General features: G+C 44.5%; 3 protein-coding genes across 3 annotated transcripts; 2 read left to right on the forward strand and 1 right to left on the reverse strand.

The window, feature by feature from the left end:
* The first annotated feature begins 3,849 nt into the window (after window positions 1-3,849).
* Window positions 3,850-5,649, forward strand: LOC109774066 (transcription termination factor MTERF4, chloroplastic). The gene has a single exon (XM_020332783.4). It carries the CDS (start codon window positions 3,955-3,957, stop codon window positions 5,455-5,457), a length of 1,503 nt encoding a protein of 500 aa, XP_020188372.1. The 5' UTR covers window positions 3,850-3,954; the 3' UTR covers window positions 5,458-5,649.
* Window positions 5,650-6,301: 652 nt separating this feature from the next.
* On the forward strand, window positions 6,302-9,798 carry LOC109774064 (peptide methionine sulfoxide reductase B5). The gene is made up of 3 exons (XM_020332781.4): window positions 6,302-6,879; window positions 9,077-9,233; window positions 9,351-9,798. Exons 1-3 carry the CDS (start codon window positions 6,545-6,547, stop codon window positions 9,510-9,512), a joined length of 654 nt encoding a protein of 217 aa, XP_020188370.1. The 5' UTR covers window positions 6,302-6,544; the 3' UTR covers window positions 9,513-9,798.
* A 10-nt stretch (window positions 9,799-9,808) lies between these two features.
* On the reverse strand, window positions 9,809-11,666 carry LOC109774065 (uncharacterized). The gene is made up of 4 exons (XM_020332782.3): window positions 11,429-11,666; window positions 11,265-11,310; window positions 10,220-10,294; window positions 9,809-10,077 (listed from the first exon to the last, which is right to left on the reverse strand). The coding sequence occupies exons 1-3, from the start codon at window positions 11,585-11,587 to the stop codon at window positions 10,239-10,241; spliced, it is 261 nt and encodes an 86-aa protein (XP_020188371.1). The 5' UTR covers window positions 11,588-11,666; the 3' UTR covers window positions 9,809-10,077; window positions 10,220-10,238.
* Window positions 11,667-17,596: the final 5,930 nt, after the last annotated feature.

Raw genomic sequence — 17,596 nt, forward strand, 5'->3', positions numbered from 1 at the left:
GGCTGAAAGATAACACGGGCTAGAAACGACCCAATGGAATAACGGGTCGTTAATGGGTATAAAGCGATATACTGTTCATTATGGTCCAGTTTCACCACGGGCCATTAATGGGCCCAGGGTTACAGAGGGCCTCATATGTGCCGAAAGACGTCATGGGTCGTACATGGGCTGGAACTTACAACGGGCTGGAATCATATTGTATGGCCCAGATGACGCTACTGGGCCTAATTCGGATAGGCCATAATGGGTCGTGAGTTAGCAGGCTATAAATGGGCTATATGCGAACAGGTCGTTAACAGGCTTTTCGTGGGCCGACCCGCTACCTTTTGACCAAGTCAAACGGGCCGGGCTTTTCACCTGAATGGGCCACTGTTGGGCCTTGCCATGTGTCGACATATCATAGGCGCCTCCCGTCTAGTGAGTGGATGACATATGTCTCAACATTGAGCCGACACGTGGTTCCTCTGGCCATTGAGAACTTTAGACGTGGAAAACCCCCATTGGTCCGGTCTGTTGACGGGTTATCGGATCCAAACCTGAACCTGATAGCTTAACGGCGACCCGTTACGGTGGATGCCACATGCCGGTTACCCTTGACGAAAACACTTCCATGATGCGCCATTTATCGTCATGGAAGTGGACACTTCTCTGATGATAATTTTGGTATTTTCATGGAACACTTCTATGATAGCACGTGTATGACTATCTTGATTCTGTCATAAAAGCGTCACGGGTGTACATGCATGACAGAAAACGTGACCTACTGTGACAAACACGTATCATCATGGAAGTGTATTTTTTATAGTGACCGCAACCGTTGGTGATATACAACAAATCACAAACGGTCTGCAGCACTTGTATGTGTGCGAAGGGGCTCTTGAACCGTTTGTGGTAGAACATTATCGCACACGGTAATTGTTCGGAAATGTGTGCGAAGGAGTCATGCATGGCACACGAGTTCCGCAGAAAACTCGTGTGCGATGGGGCACATATCGCACACAGTTCATATGTTGGCCCGTGTGCCTTAGATACTGTTTCCCAAACAGTTCATTACGAAACACCGTTTTGTTTCGCTGCGTCAAACGTTTAATCACCGATCCCATACGTGTGACAGAATTTAGTGTCTGTTGCATCACATACGATTATATTTGGCAAGGCGTCTGCATTATGGCTCCCTATCCTCGACGGTTTCGGGTCGTGTGGGAAGGACCCCCCCCCCTATCGCACACACTCACTAGGCGACGGTTTAAAATGTCGTCGCAGCAAGGGGTTAAAAACTGTTTGTATAGCAGCTCGCTGTACCAGTGTATGATCGCGTCAAATGGACGTTTCTGGAAGGTGCCTTGTCCATGTTTGGTTTCTGCCACAAATGGACTTCGTGGGTAATGACTTATGTTCGTTTAGTGAGATACGCGGTGAGGATGAACGGGGTAATTCTGGATTTCTTTTACCCTACGAGGGGCCTCAGGCAGGGTGACCCGCTAAGCCCTTACTTGTTCCTCTTTGTGGCCGAGGAACTCTCCATGGCTCTGGATAAGCAGTATGAAGTTGGCAACATTATCCCGATTAAAGTGGTCAGAGGAACCCTAGGAATCTTCCATCCATTGTTCGCGGATGATAGTTTGCTCTTCTTTAAAGCACCTGAATCTTAAGCTCTAAGGGTGAAAGACACTATATCTTTATTTCAGCAAGGTACTGGTCAAGTTCTTAGCCCCGGAAAATGCTCTATATTGTTAAGTTAGGCGTGTCCAGAATCGGTCAGGAAGGCTATTACTAGTACCTTGGAGATTACAACGACTATTTTTGAGGAGAAATATTTGGTCCTTTCAACGCATTTCGGCGTGCTTCACTAAAAGGCTAACAAACCGGGCTGAGGGGTTTATATCTCATGGTGCGAAAGACAACCTTGTAAAATCGGCGGCTCATGCTATTCCCACTTATACTATGAGCATTTTCAAGATGGGGGCAAGTTTCTATGATTGGTATGAAAAACTCATTAAAGATTTTTGGTGGGGCGATGATCAAAATAAGTGAAAAGTGCACTGGATGTCATGGGATATAATGACTCAAACTAAATCGCAAGGCGGAATTGGATTTTGTGACATGAGAATTTTCAATCAAGTTTTGTTGGTGAAGCAAGCATGGAGACTTATTCAAAGGTCGGGCATTATGTGTGCAAAAGTTTTGAAGTCAAAATATTATCCAAAAGGTAATCTCCTAGATATGGTCTTCCTTTCGGACGCGTTTCCCGTTTGGCGAGGGATTGAACATGGGCTTGAGTTGTTAAAGAAGGGCATGATATGGAGAGTGGGAAATGATAAAAGTATCCAGATTCTTAGAGATAATTAGATCCTAACCAAGAAGGGATGTCGGTCCTGTCCCTTAAGAGCATAAGCAGAATTCGTTGGGTGAACTAATTGATTATACCAAACACAAATGAGTGGAATAGGCCTTTGGTTCATAGTTTTTCCATGAGTTTGAAGCTCAAGAGATGTGCAAAATTAGAATACCTTTAATACCTGTTGATGATTTACTGGCTCGGAATCATGAGAAGAATGGCAGCTTTACGATGAGAAGCGCATACAAATTGGGGCTAAACCTGAGAAATGGTACATGATGGGAAGAAACATCACATAGCCACGTCAACGGGAGGGGGTCTCTTTGGAACCTCATATGGAAAGCACACATCCCCCACAAGGTCAGAATTTTTGCTTGGAGAGTCGCTACTGATTCTTTACCAACAAAAGAAAACAAATTGAAGAGGACTTTGGAACATGATAGCATTTGCAATATTTGTGGTAGGGAGCCCGAGGATGCACACCATGCTATTGTTCGTTGTAGCAACCCTAGAGCTCCAAGAGAAGCCATGAGGGAGGTCTGGCCTTTGCCGAAAGAAGAATGCTTCGCTCGCTCCAGACCTGATTGGCTGCAGAATTACTTAGCCAACGTGACAACATCTCCAGAGATAAGATCTTGTTGATGTTATGGAGAGCCTGGTATTTACGAGACGACATAGTGCATCATAAAGGTACAACCTCCATTGCCAAATCTGCCATTTTCTTGTCTAATTACTGGAATTGTCTTAAGGGAGGCATTAATTCTACTGATGTCTTGAAGGGCAAAAGTCCATTGGTTGCAATTCCTAGAGTGCAACCTGAAGTTGGTGCCCATGCATCCAATGTTTTGGACTAGGGCCCTTGTTGGTTTTGTGAAGGTAAATTCAGACGCATCTTTTATAGTTGGTTCGGGTTTGGCAGCGGCCGGAGTCATTGGAGAAAATAGCGACGACGAGGTTTTGTTTAGTGCGGGCTGGACCCTTCTTGACTGCACTGATGCTGAAGAGGCTGAAGGGCAGGCAATGTTTTTAGGCAAGCATGCGAACCCTGAAAATAGTATATATAGTTCCTACGATGTTTGAGACAGATTGCATGGCGGTTGTTGAGGCCCTCAACGCAAATTCTGTGATTTGGCCAAGATGGCGGGCTACTTACAATTATTCATGGGCCTTGCTGAAGAATTCTCCATCCTAGAGAGTAACAAAGATCGGAAGAGAGAGCAACTTGTGGCTGCACATAAACTTGCAGCTTATACTAGAAGTAACGGCAATTTTTTTTATGATGGGCAGTGTGCCAGTGCCACCTAGTATAACTGATGTAATCTTGAAAGGCTGTACTCCGGATACAAGTAATATATAAAACTCTCTTTTCCTAAAAAAGAAAATCACGTTAAATCGCACGAGGTTTTCTCCTTTTGGGCTCATTTTGCTTTTCATCAAAATCAAAGCGAAGCAACAACCGGAGGCGCTGTCTTCAACCCCCCGATTGTACCCCAGCGGCCCGGACGGTAGGCCCCGCCTGGCAGTCTCAGCACTCTTCTTCCCCTCCCTCTCCCTACCCCGAACTATCTCATCGCCCCATCGCCCCAAACCCCTACCTCTCCTCACCCCGATCGGAAATGATGAAGTCCCTCTTCCTCTTCTCCGCGCACCCCGCGCCGCCCCTCCTCCCCTCCCCAAACCTCCGCAGGCTCCTCTGCCTCCGCGCCTCCTCCTCCTCCACCTCGTCCCGCCCTCGCCCGGGCCGCCGCTCCCCGGGCCCCGCCCGCCCCCACCAGCCCCAGCCCTCCTCCCTCTACGCCCGCCCCAGCCTCCTCACCATGGAGCGCGACCGCGCCGCGCGCCGCGCCGACGTCGACGCCTTCCTCGTCTCCCTCGGCGTCGACCCGGGCGAGCTCGCCGGCCTCGAGCTCCCCGTCACCGTCGACGTCATGCGGGAGCGCGTCGAGTTCCTCCGCTCCCTCGGCCTCGGCCCCGACGACCTCGCCGCCTACCCGCTCGCCCTCGGCTGCAGCGTCCGCAAGAACATGGTCCCCGTCCTCGACTACCTCGGCAAGATCGGCGTCCGCCGCGACGAGCTCCCGCACCTGCTCCGCCGCTACCCGCAGGTGCTCCACGCCAGCATCGTCGTCGACCTCGCGCCCGTCGTCAAGTACCTCCAGGGGATGGACGTCAAACCCGGCGACGTGCCGCGCGTGCTCGAGCGCTACCCGGAGCTCCTCGGCTTCAAGCTCGAGGGCACCATGAGCACCTCCGTCGCCTACCTCGTCGGCATCGGCGTCGCCAGGCGGCAGATCGGCGGCGTCATCACGCGTTTCCCTGAGGTGCTGGGCATGCGGGTGGGGAAGATCATTAAACCTTTCGTCGAACACCTTCAAGGCATTGGCCTGCAGAGGCTGGCCGTTGCAAGAATGATCGAGAAGAAGCCGTATGTCCTTGGGTTTGGGTTGGAGGAAAGGGTCAAGCCTAACATTGAGGCGCTTCTGGAGTTTGGGGTCAGGAAGGAGGCGCTGGCATCCATTGTGATACAGTACCCTGATGTTCTTGGGGTTGAGCTGCGAGAGAAGCTTGTTGAGCAGCAGAGCTTGTTTGAGTCCAGCATTTTGGTCAGCGGTGATGATTTCGGACGAGTCATCGAGAGGATGCCACAAGCCATTAGCCTTGGGCGAGCTGCCGTTCTAAAGCATGTCAACTTCCTCACAGGCTGTGGCTTCTTGCTGTCTCAGGTGAGCAAGATGGTCGTGGGGTGCCCCCAATTGCTCGCACTCAACATGGATATAATGAAGATGAACTTCGAGTACTTCAAGAATGAAATGGAGAGGGATTTGGAGGAGCTGGTTGAGTTCCCGGCATTCTTTACGTATGGCCTCGAATCCACTATAAGATACCGGCATGAGATTGTGGCTAAAAAGGGATTCACATGCTCTCTCGCATGGCTGCTCAACTGCTCTGATGCGAAATTTGATGAGCGTATGAAGTATGACACAATTGGAGTTGAGGAAATGGAGGATGATAATTCCTTTGACAAAGATAGGTTTGTGGAGCAAGTACAAGATGAGGATGATGAGGATATGGAAGAGGATAGCGATTATGATGACACCGATGATGAGTTCATCGAATGATTCCCTTCGTTCATAGTATCTAGTATCAATTGTTAGCTGACGAACTTGCATTTATGTCTTGAGCTTGATGCTCTGTTGTATATGATGCAGTAGTGATCACTAGACTGTCATTTTTGAAGGATGTGCTTGATAAACCAAATGCTGGATATAATCAAATTGTAGCTTAGAGGTCTGATATATTCAGATATTTCACACAGTGCTTGTTTAACTGGGAAATGATGTAGCATCCATCCTTGTTACTGACACATTTGGCATTTTCATATGGGAACACATTTTGCAGCCATCTTTCTCATGTATGCCTAATATACTGTAAACTTAAAGTTATATCATATAGACAGTTTGCATGTTTCTGAATGTGAAACTGCATTATGACCCACTGCATTTGCAAGAACCTGAGCAAACAATGAACAAATTGCGATGTTATAAATCTGACATCCCAGTCAGAATTGAGATATGATCCTCCTGTTAATGCCACCTGTTGGTCTTCCAATGCAATGCATTCATTTTTGGTGTCACCTTGTTTTTTTTTTAGTTGACCTTGTCATTTTCTTATGATATACACCCTTTTCTTCACGATTGAGTTTATTTCACTGGACTACGACTATGTAGTGGAGAGGGATGTTGGCATCAAGATTTTGACTACGTTGTCACAGAGATGGCTTTAAAAAGTCCGCAATGCATACTAGGTGCTGTGGCTTATAAAACTTGTCTCCTGTTGAACACCAAACTCGCGGATCCCCCTTTCAGAATGCCTGGAGAGAAGTCCACCACCCCAGTCTCCAGATAGTGGATACTCCAGAGTTACTAGTCAGGCTGCTGCTGCTGGCGCCGTTTGGTTTGGAATATGGTGTGTTTCCATCGCAAAACTGGATCATCTGCAGCAAAGAATTTTGCTGGAAACATTTCAGTTCCAGTAGCCACTACTCCATCTGGAGAAATTGCTGCCAAGTGCCAACCGAGAAGAGCTGGCCCGTTCCATGTGAAATTCCTGCCTTTCATGTCAGGAGGCTACAGAACCTTATCAGAAAACGAGCGGGGATCCCTTCCCCCCTTGCGCCACAGCTGCCTGTGAAAAGGAGAAAGGGAAATGGGCGGAGTCCAGCATCTGCTCAAGCTGAGGATGGCGTCGCCCCACGCCCACCCGGCCACGCGGCCCCTCTCATCGCTCCCGTCCCTCCTCCTCGCCCGCTCCTCCTCCGCCGCCACCGCCGCCGCGTCGTCCGCCCGCCCCGCCTCCCTCTCCCTCTCGTGCTCGCGGTCGCGGGCGCGGGCCTACTGCCCAGCCGGACGACGGTTGCCGGGCGCCGTGGTGGCTATGTCGTCGGCGGCGCCCACGCCGGGGCCCGTGCAGAAGTCGGAGGAGGAGTGGGAGGCCGTCCTCACGCCGGAGCAGTTCCGCATCCTCCGCCGCAAGGGCACCGAGTAAGAACAGCAGTAGCACATGCTTCATCTTTTCTCGGGCTTGTTATCTGTTTTCCTCGTGGAATTAATTATGTGGGTGCCCTCTGCACTTTTACCATACAAAGAATATGATGGTATCATGGCTGTCTACTCTGATCAACAAACAATGCTCCATTTTCTTCTTCTTTTTTGCGGGTGAAATACTGTATTACTCAACTCGAAAAATTCATACAATCAATCGTAGAAAGTTCTGTAGCAACTAAGGGCCCTGATCTAATCCAGGTCATGGTTCTGCCCTCTAAACAAGCAAACTTAGCTAAGCTATCACTAACCTTATTCTGGCTACGATTGATATGAGTAATAAAACAATGCTCCATTTTCATTGTAAGTTAGTTTACACATCAATTCGTCAGTGTGATCAACTGCAAATCGGTATGTATTGAACCGTATTTGAACATGTCTAACTAACCTGGGTTGCCACCAGTACTGGCATGCACACTACTGCAAGTCCTACTCCTATCCTAGTTGCAATGCAACGATGATTCGACAGATCTCAAACGTTGAGTCCTCCTTTGGTTCACAAGAAATTTGTAGGAATTCCTATAGGAAATTTTCCTTTAGAGCCCTTTGGTTTGTAGGAATGGATTCATATTCCTATGTAGGATTGGTTCCTATCCTTCACATTTCAAAGGAGAAAAAAACATTAGTTCAGACCTACTGGAAATATTCCATTCCTATGAATCAAATGACATCACTTTTGCTATAGAACTGAGAGCCGTCTCATTTCCTATGATATTCCTTTCCTATGAACCAAAGGAGGCCTGACTGGTTTGCAAAAACTTCTGGAGCAATTAGAAAAGCAAGAATCAAGAAAATAGGCATCCCTTTTATTTGATACTCCCTCCGTCCGGAAAAACTTGTCCCAAGCTTGTTTCTCAAATGGATGTATCTAGCACTAACTTTGTGCTAGATACATGCATTTGAGGGACAAGTTTTTTCGGACGGAGGGAGTACAAGTTTGTCCTGTTCCTATCCTGCATAACAATTGCAACTTGGCTCACAAGATTGTCCCAGTCATGCAGTCTGCTTTGTTATTGAAACATGACTGCCAGATTGGTAGAATCTAGATACGCCCCTTTTCATGAACATTAACCCATGTACTGTCGCAACACATATCGATGGTTGTTCACAAGATTAAGTCGTGTACTATGTTTTCTCATTGAAACATGACAACATGACTGCCAGATTGGCGTCTCTAGTATTTAGACCCTTTTTCCAGTCTTTAGGAGTACTATATGTACCTTCCTACTGCGCATGATTTTATTAACCGGTTAATAAAGTAATATACCCACATGACATTTGGAACAACCACATAACAAGGCCGTGTAAAGTTGGTATAGTGAAATTAATTACAATAGTGTATTGTCTGTTACCACCTCCTGAGACTAGGCTTACTCCAAAACCACAACCAAATTCCAGACAACCAATTTGAGAACAAACTAGAAATTCTTTTCCACAAAGTTGGAGAACCGCTTGCACAAATGATAGTATAAATCCAAAATAGCAAGTAAAAAGGTGTCTTGACAAAAATAAATCAGAAGAAAAAAAATGCTACCCAACAAAAATATACTTGGCCTTTTTAAGTTTGCTGTCAAGATCTCAGTACAAACTACAAAGTATTTTATTCTAATAACATTCTAGTCTACAATAGCAGCAGCCAGAATTTGTTAGTATGTATTGTACTTTTCTTAACGCATCTGTTTATGTATTGCCGACACGGGCAAGTATAGCAAGTTAAAATTTTACCTGTTCTTGAAGGAAGGACAGGTTCATTAGGTGAATTATCAGAATATCTAGTAATTTAAAATGTGAAGCTTGAGAAATATGGATAGGTGCTTTATCACAAATCAATTATTACTTCATATTTTGTTGGTAGATTATACTGTTGATTAATCTGGAACCTGCAATTCAACCAGATGCATACATAAGTTTAGTTTGATACTGGAATGGCATGTGAGCTGACTGTATCTATTCCCTATCCTACATCCACTCCAACATTTTGTGCTGCCCTATATACTGGCCTATGGTTCCGTTTCGATTTTTTTTTACTGGTCTATGCCATCTTACATATGGTAGTCTGTTAAACTAACAATAGCATAACTGTGAAAAAGAAAGAGCTTCCGTGTGATAAATTTTCATTTGACTATATTTGTTTCAGGTATCCTGGAACAGGTGAATATGACAAGTTCTTCAGTGAGGGTATTTACGGATGTGCTGGCTGTGGAACCCCCTTGTACAAATCATCTACGAAGTTCAACTCAGGGTGTGGTTGGCCAGCATTCTATGAAGGATTTCCTGGAGCCATAAAACGGACGGTACGATTCTCTCATCCATTCCCAGTGGTTTGACTAGGAACCGATGCCTTTCTTTTCCTCTATTCATTCCATGCCCTGATGCTGACGGCGGTGACATTTCATCGTTTAATACTCTAGGCGGATCCTGATGGGAGGCGAATTGAGATCACATGTGCTGCTTGTGAAGGACATCTGGGGCATGTGTTCAAAGGGGAGGGGTTCAACACGCCGACTGATGAGCGACACTGCGTCAACAGTATCTCACTCAAGTTCGTTCCGGCCTCTGAAGAGGCTAGTTGACTGAGCTGATGAACATCTATATGAGAAATGGAAACAAAACCTTTTGTGCAACCATCATAGTGACTACTGGATGTCAGAACTCAGTACTTTTGTCAATAATGCAAGCCCCAAGTACCGATGCTCGCTGCTAATTTTGGCAGTATTACATGTGTAAATTCTAGGTTTTGTTTTCCCTGTGGAAATTAATAGTGAGCTGTACATTTAAAAATAAAGCCGCCTGAAGAATGCAGCTCATGTTGTTTCCCTTTGTGCCCAACATAATATCTTAGTGATTATCCGCAATAAACCAGTTCCTGTGCAGCAATAATACTGATTTGCGTTAATAGTCTGTTTGGCAAATATGTCAATACTGCCGACATTTATTAGAATTGACAAGTAATATTTGAAACATCCAATCTAGTGTAGTGGTTGTTGCAAATAAAAGCAATCTGATCGTCCACGTCTCAGTCAAAGCACACTACAAGTTGTGATGTTGCAAATATTCTTCATCAACAGCTGCGAACTCAGCATGTTGTGCTCTTGTCTTCACGAAGATGATATGAGTGAGATGCCTTGAGCATGCGGCCTGATGATATGAAAGCAAATATACAGTTTCAGTTTGATGCCAACAGCAAAAGCAATAGCATAATATTTGGAAACAAAGTGCACTACTAGGTTTCATAAGCTTTAATCATTAGTATATGTGGTTATGTACTGTGCTTATGTACCTGTACGAAGGCGCATTTTTCATGTTTTCTGATTTTTGTTTCTGCTCGCCTCACATGCTTTCAAGGCTTGAACATCTGCATTTGAGCGGAGGTGACAAAAAAGCTGGTTAGATCAAATCTAAGAATTTGAAGTGATGACAACTTCAGTTTATGAATGTTATTTAGTGTACAAGACAACAGAAAAATATGTACGAATATAACCATCAAAGCAGGAACCTCCCTCTCTTCTTCCTTAAAAAAAAGCTACATTTGTTCATTTATTTGAGCACCACATAAGGTACCTGAAACCGCAACATCTCCCTTGGGGCACCCCTTGAGTGAACACTACCTTATGGCAACAAATCTTCCGTAAACAATAAAACCAAGTGCAGCTGCAAGTTATTGTTACTAGTACTATTTCTATACAATCTCGAACATGATATGAGATGGGTTCTGAATTTAACCTTAATGCCTGATGCTGATGAACATGTGAGAAAGCCTCATGCATGATCAACTTCTTTTAAAAATTCAATGTAGGATGCCGCACGTTATTGTCAAGCACAAACATGATGAATTTCAGCACATGTAGTGATATAACTGGTACCTCACAAGTCACATGACAGAAGATATACTGACCAGACGTCGTTACTTCATGATTTATCTTGGATGGTTCTGGTTCTGGGTACCATTTCAACATTTCTTTTTTTGAGAAGTGTTCAGCATTTTGTATGCTAGTGCTGACCATAACAACGCTAAACTGGGCAATGTGATAGAGCAAGGGAAGGTATCAACATATCTTCTATCCCATATAGCATTGCTTCTCTTCTAGATGGAACTTAATAAAATGAGGAATTATAAGGATATCTGAATTCGCATTTTGTTTAAAGGTAGTTCAACCTGAATCTCGAACATATACTTAAAACAGGTCCAGGTTTTGCCTAATTCCAAAACATTGAACAACAAACTTAGCCCCAAAAGCAGGGTGGGTAACAACCTCAGTAAGCCGCAACGGAATTGGCATCTACGAGGAAGAAAAAGCGAGGGGAAAATCTGCGGCGATGCTTACGTGCTTGGCAGGCCTTCCAGTTGCGGTCGGACTCGGCGAGGCAGTCCTGCAAACGAGCCAAGGGAAGAGCGGAATCAAAGGTTTGATGGAGCAAACAAGAGATTCGCCTGCAGCAGCAGAGGTCAGGAAAGGGGGCAGAAGGCGAGGGGGGGTCAGGGCGGTGCCTGGAGGGAGAGGTAGAGGGCGGCGCACTCGTTGAGCTGCTTCACGCTCTCGTCGTCCTCGTCCGCGTCCATCGCGTGGAGGGGGCCCGGCGGCGCAGGAGGTGGTGGCGGTGGCGCCGCCGCCGCCGCTTCCCTGGCGTTGCTCGAGGAAGAACCCATTCGAACCAGGTTTCGGCAGTTGGTTTGGTGGCACCTTCGACCAGTCGTCCCGTGAAGTCGGTCGGTCGGTCGGCTTTGAGTCCATTCGAACCAGGTCACGGCAAGGGCAACTCTGTTTGCCTGCTCGGCTTCCGTTGCCTCGAAAACGTAAACATTGTTTGATTTGTGCAATAAAAGAATACGCTTCCGTGGATTCCTCTACACGACCCCATTAAAAAAAATACTTGATTATAACATAAACGTACACACATGCCCCCTCCGTTTTTATTTACTCCACATATTAGTTTTGACTAAAGTCAAACTTTATAAAGTTTGATCAAGTTTGCAGAAAACAATATGAACATTTACAATAACAAATTTATATGATGTGAAAATATATACAATGATGAATCCAATGATATATACTCCTCCGTCTGGTGAAAAGTATACATACCATTTGTTTAGGACAAACTATAAAGTGGAGTAAAAAAATGCATTGGAAAGGTGCAACCCACCATCTCTCTCCTCTTTAATAACCCAACCCCCAATGAGCTAAGTGAATGTAAAAATTAATGTTATTAATCTTGATTACCGTGTGATAAGGGAGAAATATTTTTTTTCTACTTTAAAATGCATTGGGAAGATAGAAGTACACTCTTTTGTGAAGAAATTTTTAAACCGGGTGTACACTCTTCATCGGACGGGGGGAGGGGTATTTGGTAGTAGTGTATATGTTAATACTCCCTCCGTACGGAAATACTTGTCGGAGAAATGGATGAATCTAGATGTATTTTAGTTATAGATACATCCAATTTTATCCATTTCTCCGACAAGTATTTTGGGACGGAGGGAGTATATTTTACTACAAACTTGTTGAAAATATATAAAGTTTGACTTTAAAAAAATCTAATATGGGGAGTAAATAAAAATGGAGGGAGTATGCTGCACACATACTCACAAGCACTCGCCTACCAATAACCCGAAGATTCGATGAAAAAGAAAAGCCCTGAAGATTTCCGCAAAAAATACATAACCTGAAGACTTTATTCAATTTAAATATAAATACAATGGTATTGGTAATGATATCTCGCTTCCACATAAGCTTAATTACTGTCATATTGTCCTGACTTTTGAGTGTCGTGGCTTAAAAATGATCTACTTGACCTATTGGAAATGGGATAGCTCTACCCTCTAAGAATATCTTGCCTCTTCTTGACATAATTTGGCAAAACTCGCACTTTTTTATAGAAAAGGGGACATCCCCGGCCTCTGCATCAGAATGATGCATACGGCCACCTTTATTAGCGAATAAAAACAGGTTCAACAATAGTTTTAAAGTCTCAAACAAAAGCTGCTCACAAAGAGCTAAGGAACCAAAATAAAAGCCACAACCGGCTGGCAAAAGAGAGATAGGAAAACTAATTGCCTATCCTATTACATGACTGCCATCCAAACTGGCTGAAAATATCCCTTGCTACCATCTCCCATTGGATAGATCCAGTAACCAAACGCTCTCTGGCCTCCGTCGGAGTGAGTAACGACCGCATACGGATCCACGCAGTGGCTCGGAAGATAACCTGCAAAAAGTGAGTGTTTGTTGTTCTGTTAAAGACCAAATCATTTCTGCAATTCCAGATAGCCCATAATAAAGCACATACTCCTACACGAATGTGTCTTGCTGTTTGGGACTCAATCCCATCCAACCACGTCCCAAATAACGTGCTAATACTATTCGGTGGAGTAATATTGAAGGCAATGTTAACTGATTGCCAAAGAATCTTTGCCAAAGGGCAATCGAGAAAGAGGTGTTTGACTGTTTCATCTGTATCACAAAAGCTACATCGAGAGGATCCACTCCAGTTGCGTTTAATCAAGTTATCCTTAGTTAAAATGACTTGTTTGTGTACAAACCACATAAACACTTTAACTCTCAAGGGAACTTTAACCTGCCAAACATGTTTCGAGGTAGGAATAGAACTTGAATTAAGGACATCCAAATACATGGATTTAACCGTAAATTCTCCATTCCTAGTAAGCTTCCAACACAACTGATTCAGACGTTGAGAGAGTTGAACATCCATCAATCTTCTCACAAGATGGAGCCAAGCTTCCCAACGGTTGCCGGCTAACGCTCTCCTGAAGCTGATATTTAGAGGCGTGGACTGGCATACTGACTCAACGGTTGCATCTCTCCGTTGAACAATACTATAGAGAGAAGGATACTGAAGCGCGAGAGGCGTGTCCCCTAGCCAAGTATCCTCCCAGAATCTCGTAGAAGTACCGTTACCGACTATAAACTTGGTCCAATTGAGGAAAACCGATTTAACTCTCATCAGTCCTTTCCAGAAAGGCGAATCCATCGGCCTCACTGTCACCTGGGATAAAGTTTTAGATTGGAGGTACTTATTACGCAGAATCTGTGCCCAGGTGGCCTCGGTCTCTCGAGAAAGTTTATACAACCATTTGCTAAGGAGACATTTGTTCTTTACCTCTAGATTTTCGATACCTAGACCCCCTTGGTCCTTCGGTCTACAAATAATGTCCCACTTAGCTAGTCTATACTTCCTCTTCAGGTCATCACTTTGCCAGAAGAAACGGGATCGATAGAAGTCAAGTCTTTTCCGAACTCCGACTGGTACCTCGAAAAAAGACAATAGGAACATGGGCATACTTGTGAGCACCGAATTAATGAGAATTAAACGGCCTCCATACGACATCAATTTGCCCTTTCAGCATCCCAACTTCTTCTCAAATCGATCCTCAATGCACTTCCATTCTTTATTTGTTAGCTTACGATGATGAATGGGTATACCTAAATACGTGAAAGGTAAAACCCCCAATTCACATCCGAACAATTGCTTATACGCCTCTTGTTCCTCTTTGGCTCTTCCAAAGCAGAACAATTCGCTCTTGTGGAAATTGATTTTTAGTCCGGTCAATTGTTCAAATAAGCATAACACCAACTTCATGTTTCTCGCTTTTACCAAGTCATGCTCCATAAAGATGATTGTATCATCTGCGTACTGTAGGACAGATACACCTCCATCAACTAGATGAGGTACCAAACTACCTACTTGGCCAGCATCCTTAGCCCTCCCTATAAGAATTGTCAACATGTCGACTACGATGTTGAACAGAATAGGTGACATTGGATCTCCTTGTCTCAAGCCCTTATGCGTTTGGAAATAGCGACCTATATCATCATTCACTCTAATTCCAACACTTCCTTTTTGCGTGAAGGATTCCACCTGTTTTCTCCAGGCTGGATCAAAACCTTTCATCCTCAACGCTTGTTGGAGGAATGGCCATTTGACTTTGTCGTACGCTTTCTCGAAATCCACTTTGAAAACAACCCCATCTAGGTTGGTGGGGCGCCTTCAACATCTTCTTCTGTGTTGTTTTGAGGCATGGTCCAATTTCTTCTACTCTCTGGACCGGTGGTGATGGATTGCATACCTGTACTACGTGCGCTCATGCTCCAACCTATGTTTCTTCATCGACTTCTAGATCCCGTTACAAGCGGTGAGTGGTTATTGTCTTTAAAGCCTGCTATGGCAAGGGTGTTTGTAGGTGTCTCTTTCCTTTACTGTTAGCTCAGTCTGATTTTCAATCTCTGGCGAGCGGCAATCAATCGGCAGAAGAAGAAGACTAGTATGATTTTCATTGTAATTTTTTACTGATCGTTCTGCGTCATGTTTCTCTTTGGATAGCTACTTTTGCATTGCTTATTTCTTTTAGAAAGGGGTAGTTCTCATGTAGGTTGTTTTTATAAAAAGTCCCTCTCTTTATTGAGCTTCAGTTAGAGTTACATCATCTAGTAAGTGAGGAATAAGCTTAACAGGAGGCTCATCAAGGAAGGAATTACAACAGGGGCCCTTGGCCATGTACGCTAGCTCATGGGCAACCTCATTTCATTCTCTAAAGCAAAGCACAAACTAGTGTTAGGGAAGTTACAAGCTAGATGGTAGCAATCAACAATCGCAGCTGCAGGTCCCATTGATCTTCCTCCATCATTCATTGAATTTCTCAGAAGCTTGTTACAGCCGGCACCTGAGCAAGTATAAAGCCGAAGAGTAATTGCGTAAGCTGATAGAACGTCATAGCACATCTCGATCTTCGAGTTGCTTGCACAGATAAATTCCACCAAACATTTGATGTTTTTGCAAAGTTTCAGCCACAAATAAAATTCGAGGAGCCCTCACAAAAAAATCGCAGTGCACTCTTGAGCAGCGATTTTTTTGTGAGGGCTCCTAGAATGTTTTTTGTGGTTGAAACTTTGCAAAAGCATCAAATGTTTGATCATGTTTCATGTCCTGAAATTTCAGATTTGTTTGATTTTGTTTCGTATTTTTTCGAATTTACTGCTCATAGGAGTAGAAAATCCACATTTGGTGCTTCAGAAGCAACAAAGTAGGCTATTAATGCTACTTCTCATGTAGGTTAATTAAGAAACATAATAGGATTTCTATGAAAAAATGGGTGACATGTGAAAGTGTGCTACATATAAATTGATGGCACTTCATTTGCAACAAACGTTGTGCCAGCAGCAAAACTGAAGTTGGCACAGTACTACTTTTCCCTCCAACGGCACTTTTTCTTCGATAATGCCTCCAACAGCACTTAATTTAGTCAAGAAACCCCGACAGAAGAAATCCAGGAGTATGTCATGGTCTATTCACGCGTAGACGCAAGTACATGGCCAACAATCCATAGCTAAAGAAAGAACAATCAAGGACACACTAGTCAAAAGGCATGCATACACAATGTTTTTTCTAGGACAAGAAAATAGTCCATTGCTCATTTGCACTAAAGCTCTTCATGTTCAGTTAACTTGATCAGCCAACAGCACCACTCAAGCTTATCTTACCTCCCCGAATAATGTGGTCAACTCAACCTTATCCCGGAAGAAAGATTATTAAACAAGAGGGGCAGCATAGCCTTAGTTAATTAAGTTAACTAATCAAGAGTATCTTGTGGAGGCCTTACCCTTGTTTTTGCAGGTTGTTTAGGTGAGTCTACTCCATGGTCGTCAGACGAAGTGGGCTGCTTCTGCTTGGAGACTAATGGCAGAGCTGTGATGCTGCATCTTTTCCTACTAAGTTAAGTTCCATCCGGGATCCGCCCAGTCTCAAGTTGGCCATGCGATATTTTTCTTCCACCATTGTTCGTTGTTGTTGTGCTGGCAAGATACAGATCAGTATACTACTATGGCCACTGAAGCTGCAACAACTTCGTACACTTGGTCAAAAGCGTACCTCTCCCCCCGCTTAATGCCCGGACCTGCTTCTCTCTGACCAGATAGAGGGTTCAGACAGGATGGCATGCAGAACAAGTTTACATACTTCCAAGTGACGAGGCTACTTGATCAGACAGTGTGGCTCAGCTCTGGTAAGTGCAGCTAGTAGAACAGTTCGTTGTTTTAACATTTTTTGGTGGCTGGTGGAGGATTGGAAATTTGATAACTTTCACTTGTATCTTGATCAGAACAGAACAAGAACCCACTCTAAGACCACCCACCCCAAGATGCAATGCAATGACCATTTGTTTTGTCCGGCAAAAAGGGAGGACATCAACCATACAAGGTCAATGACCTACTAACATAAGCACAAAGTTGCATGCTCCATGCACAATATTCTAACACTGCCTCCCATGATCTCACATAGGTGTGCAAAGACAAGGAGTTTGAAGTACAGCATGATTGCTTGCACAGGTAAGGATTGACATGACAGAAAGGGGCAATTTCTTCTGTACTATTGTTATTGAGGCTGGGTCAAAATGGATGACACCATCCACAAGCATACGGCTGCATTGTCAGTTACAACTGCCCATGGACTTTTGGCAGGTCAGCCTAGTAGTATGTACCTGCTTTCCACCATGGTCCAGCCAGCCCAAGTTAGGGTTCTTGACCTGAGACGAGGGTGGTACAAACATAACTGCATGGAGGACTTGGACTGGTCTAGAGTCACAGGCTTGTTATCTCTATACGCGGCATAGAGATTGTTGAGTACACTTGTCCTTCCCAAGTAGTAC

The sequence above is a fragment of the Aegilops tauschii genome, chromosome 1, assembly GCF_002575655.3.
Source record: "Aegilops tauschii subsp. strangulata cultivar AL8/78 chromosome 1, Aet v6.0, whole genome shotgun sequence".
Classification (NCBI taxonomy): Eukaryota; Viridiplantae; Streptophyta; class Magnoliopsida; order Poales; family Poaceae; genus Aegilops; species Aegilops tauschii.

Bases quoted from the DNA above. Each gene is read 5' to 3' on its own strand.
- LOC109774066 (XM_020332783.4), top strand. From the start codon at position 3,955: ATGATGAAGTCCCTCTTCCTCTTCTCCGCGCACCCCGCGCCGCCCCTC.
- LOC109774064 (XM_020332781.4), top strand. From the start codon at position 6,545: ATGGGCGGAGTCCAGCATCTGCTCAAGCTGAGGATGGCGTCGCCCCAC. The intron at 6,880-9,076 runs GTAAGAACAGCA...TATTTGTTTCAG, and splicing joins CTCCGCCGCAAGGGCACCGA to GTATCCTGGAACAGGTGAAT. The intron at 9,234-9,350 runs GTACGATTCTCT...TTAATACTCTAG, and splicing joins CTGGAGCCATAAAACGGACG to GCGGATCCTGATGGGAGGCG.
- LOC109774065 (XM_020332782.3), bottom strand. From the start codon at position 11,587: ATGGGTTCTTCCTCGAGCAACGCCAGGGAAGCGGCGGCGGCGGCGCCA. The intron at 11,311-11,428 runs GCACCGCCCTGA...GCTCGTTTGCAG, and splicing joins CCCTCTACCTCTCCCTCCAG to GACTGCCTCGCCGAGTCCGA. The intron at 10,295-11,264 runs GTAAGCATCGCC...GCTCAAATGCAG, and splicing joins CTGGAAGGCCTGCCAAGCAC to ATGTTCAAGCCTTGAAAGCA.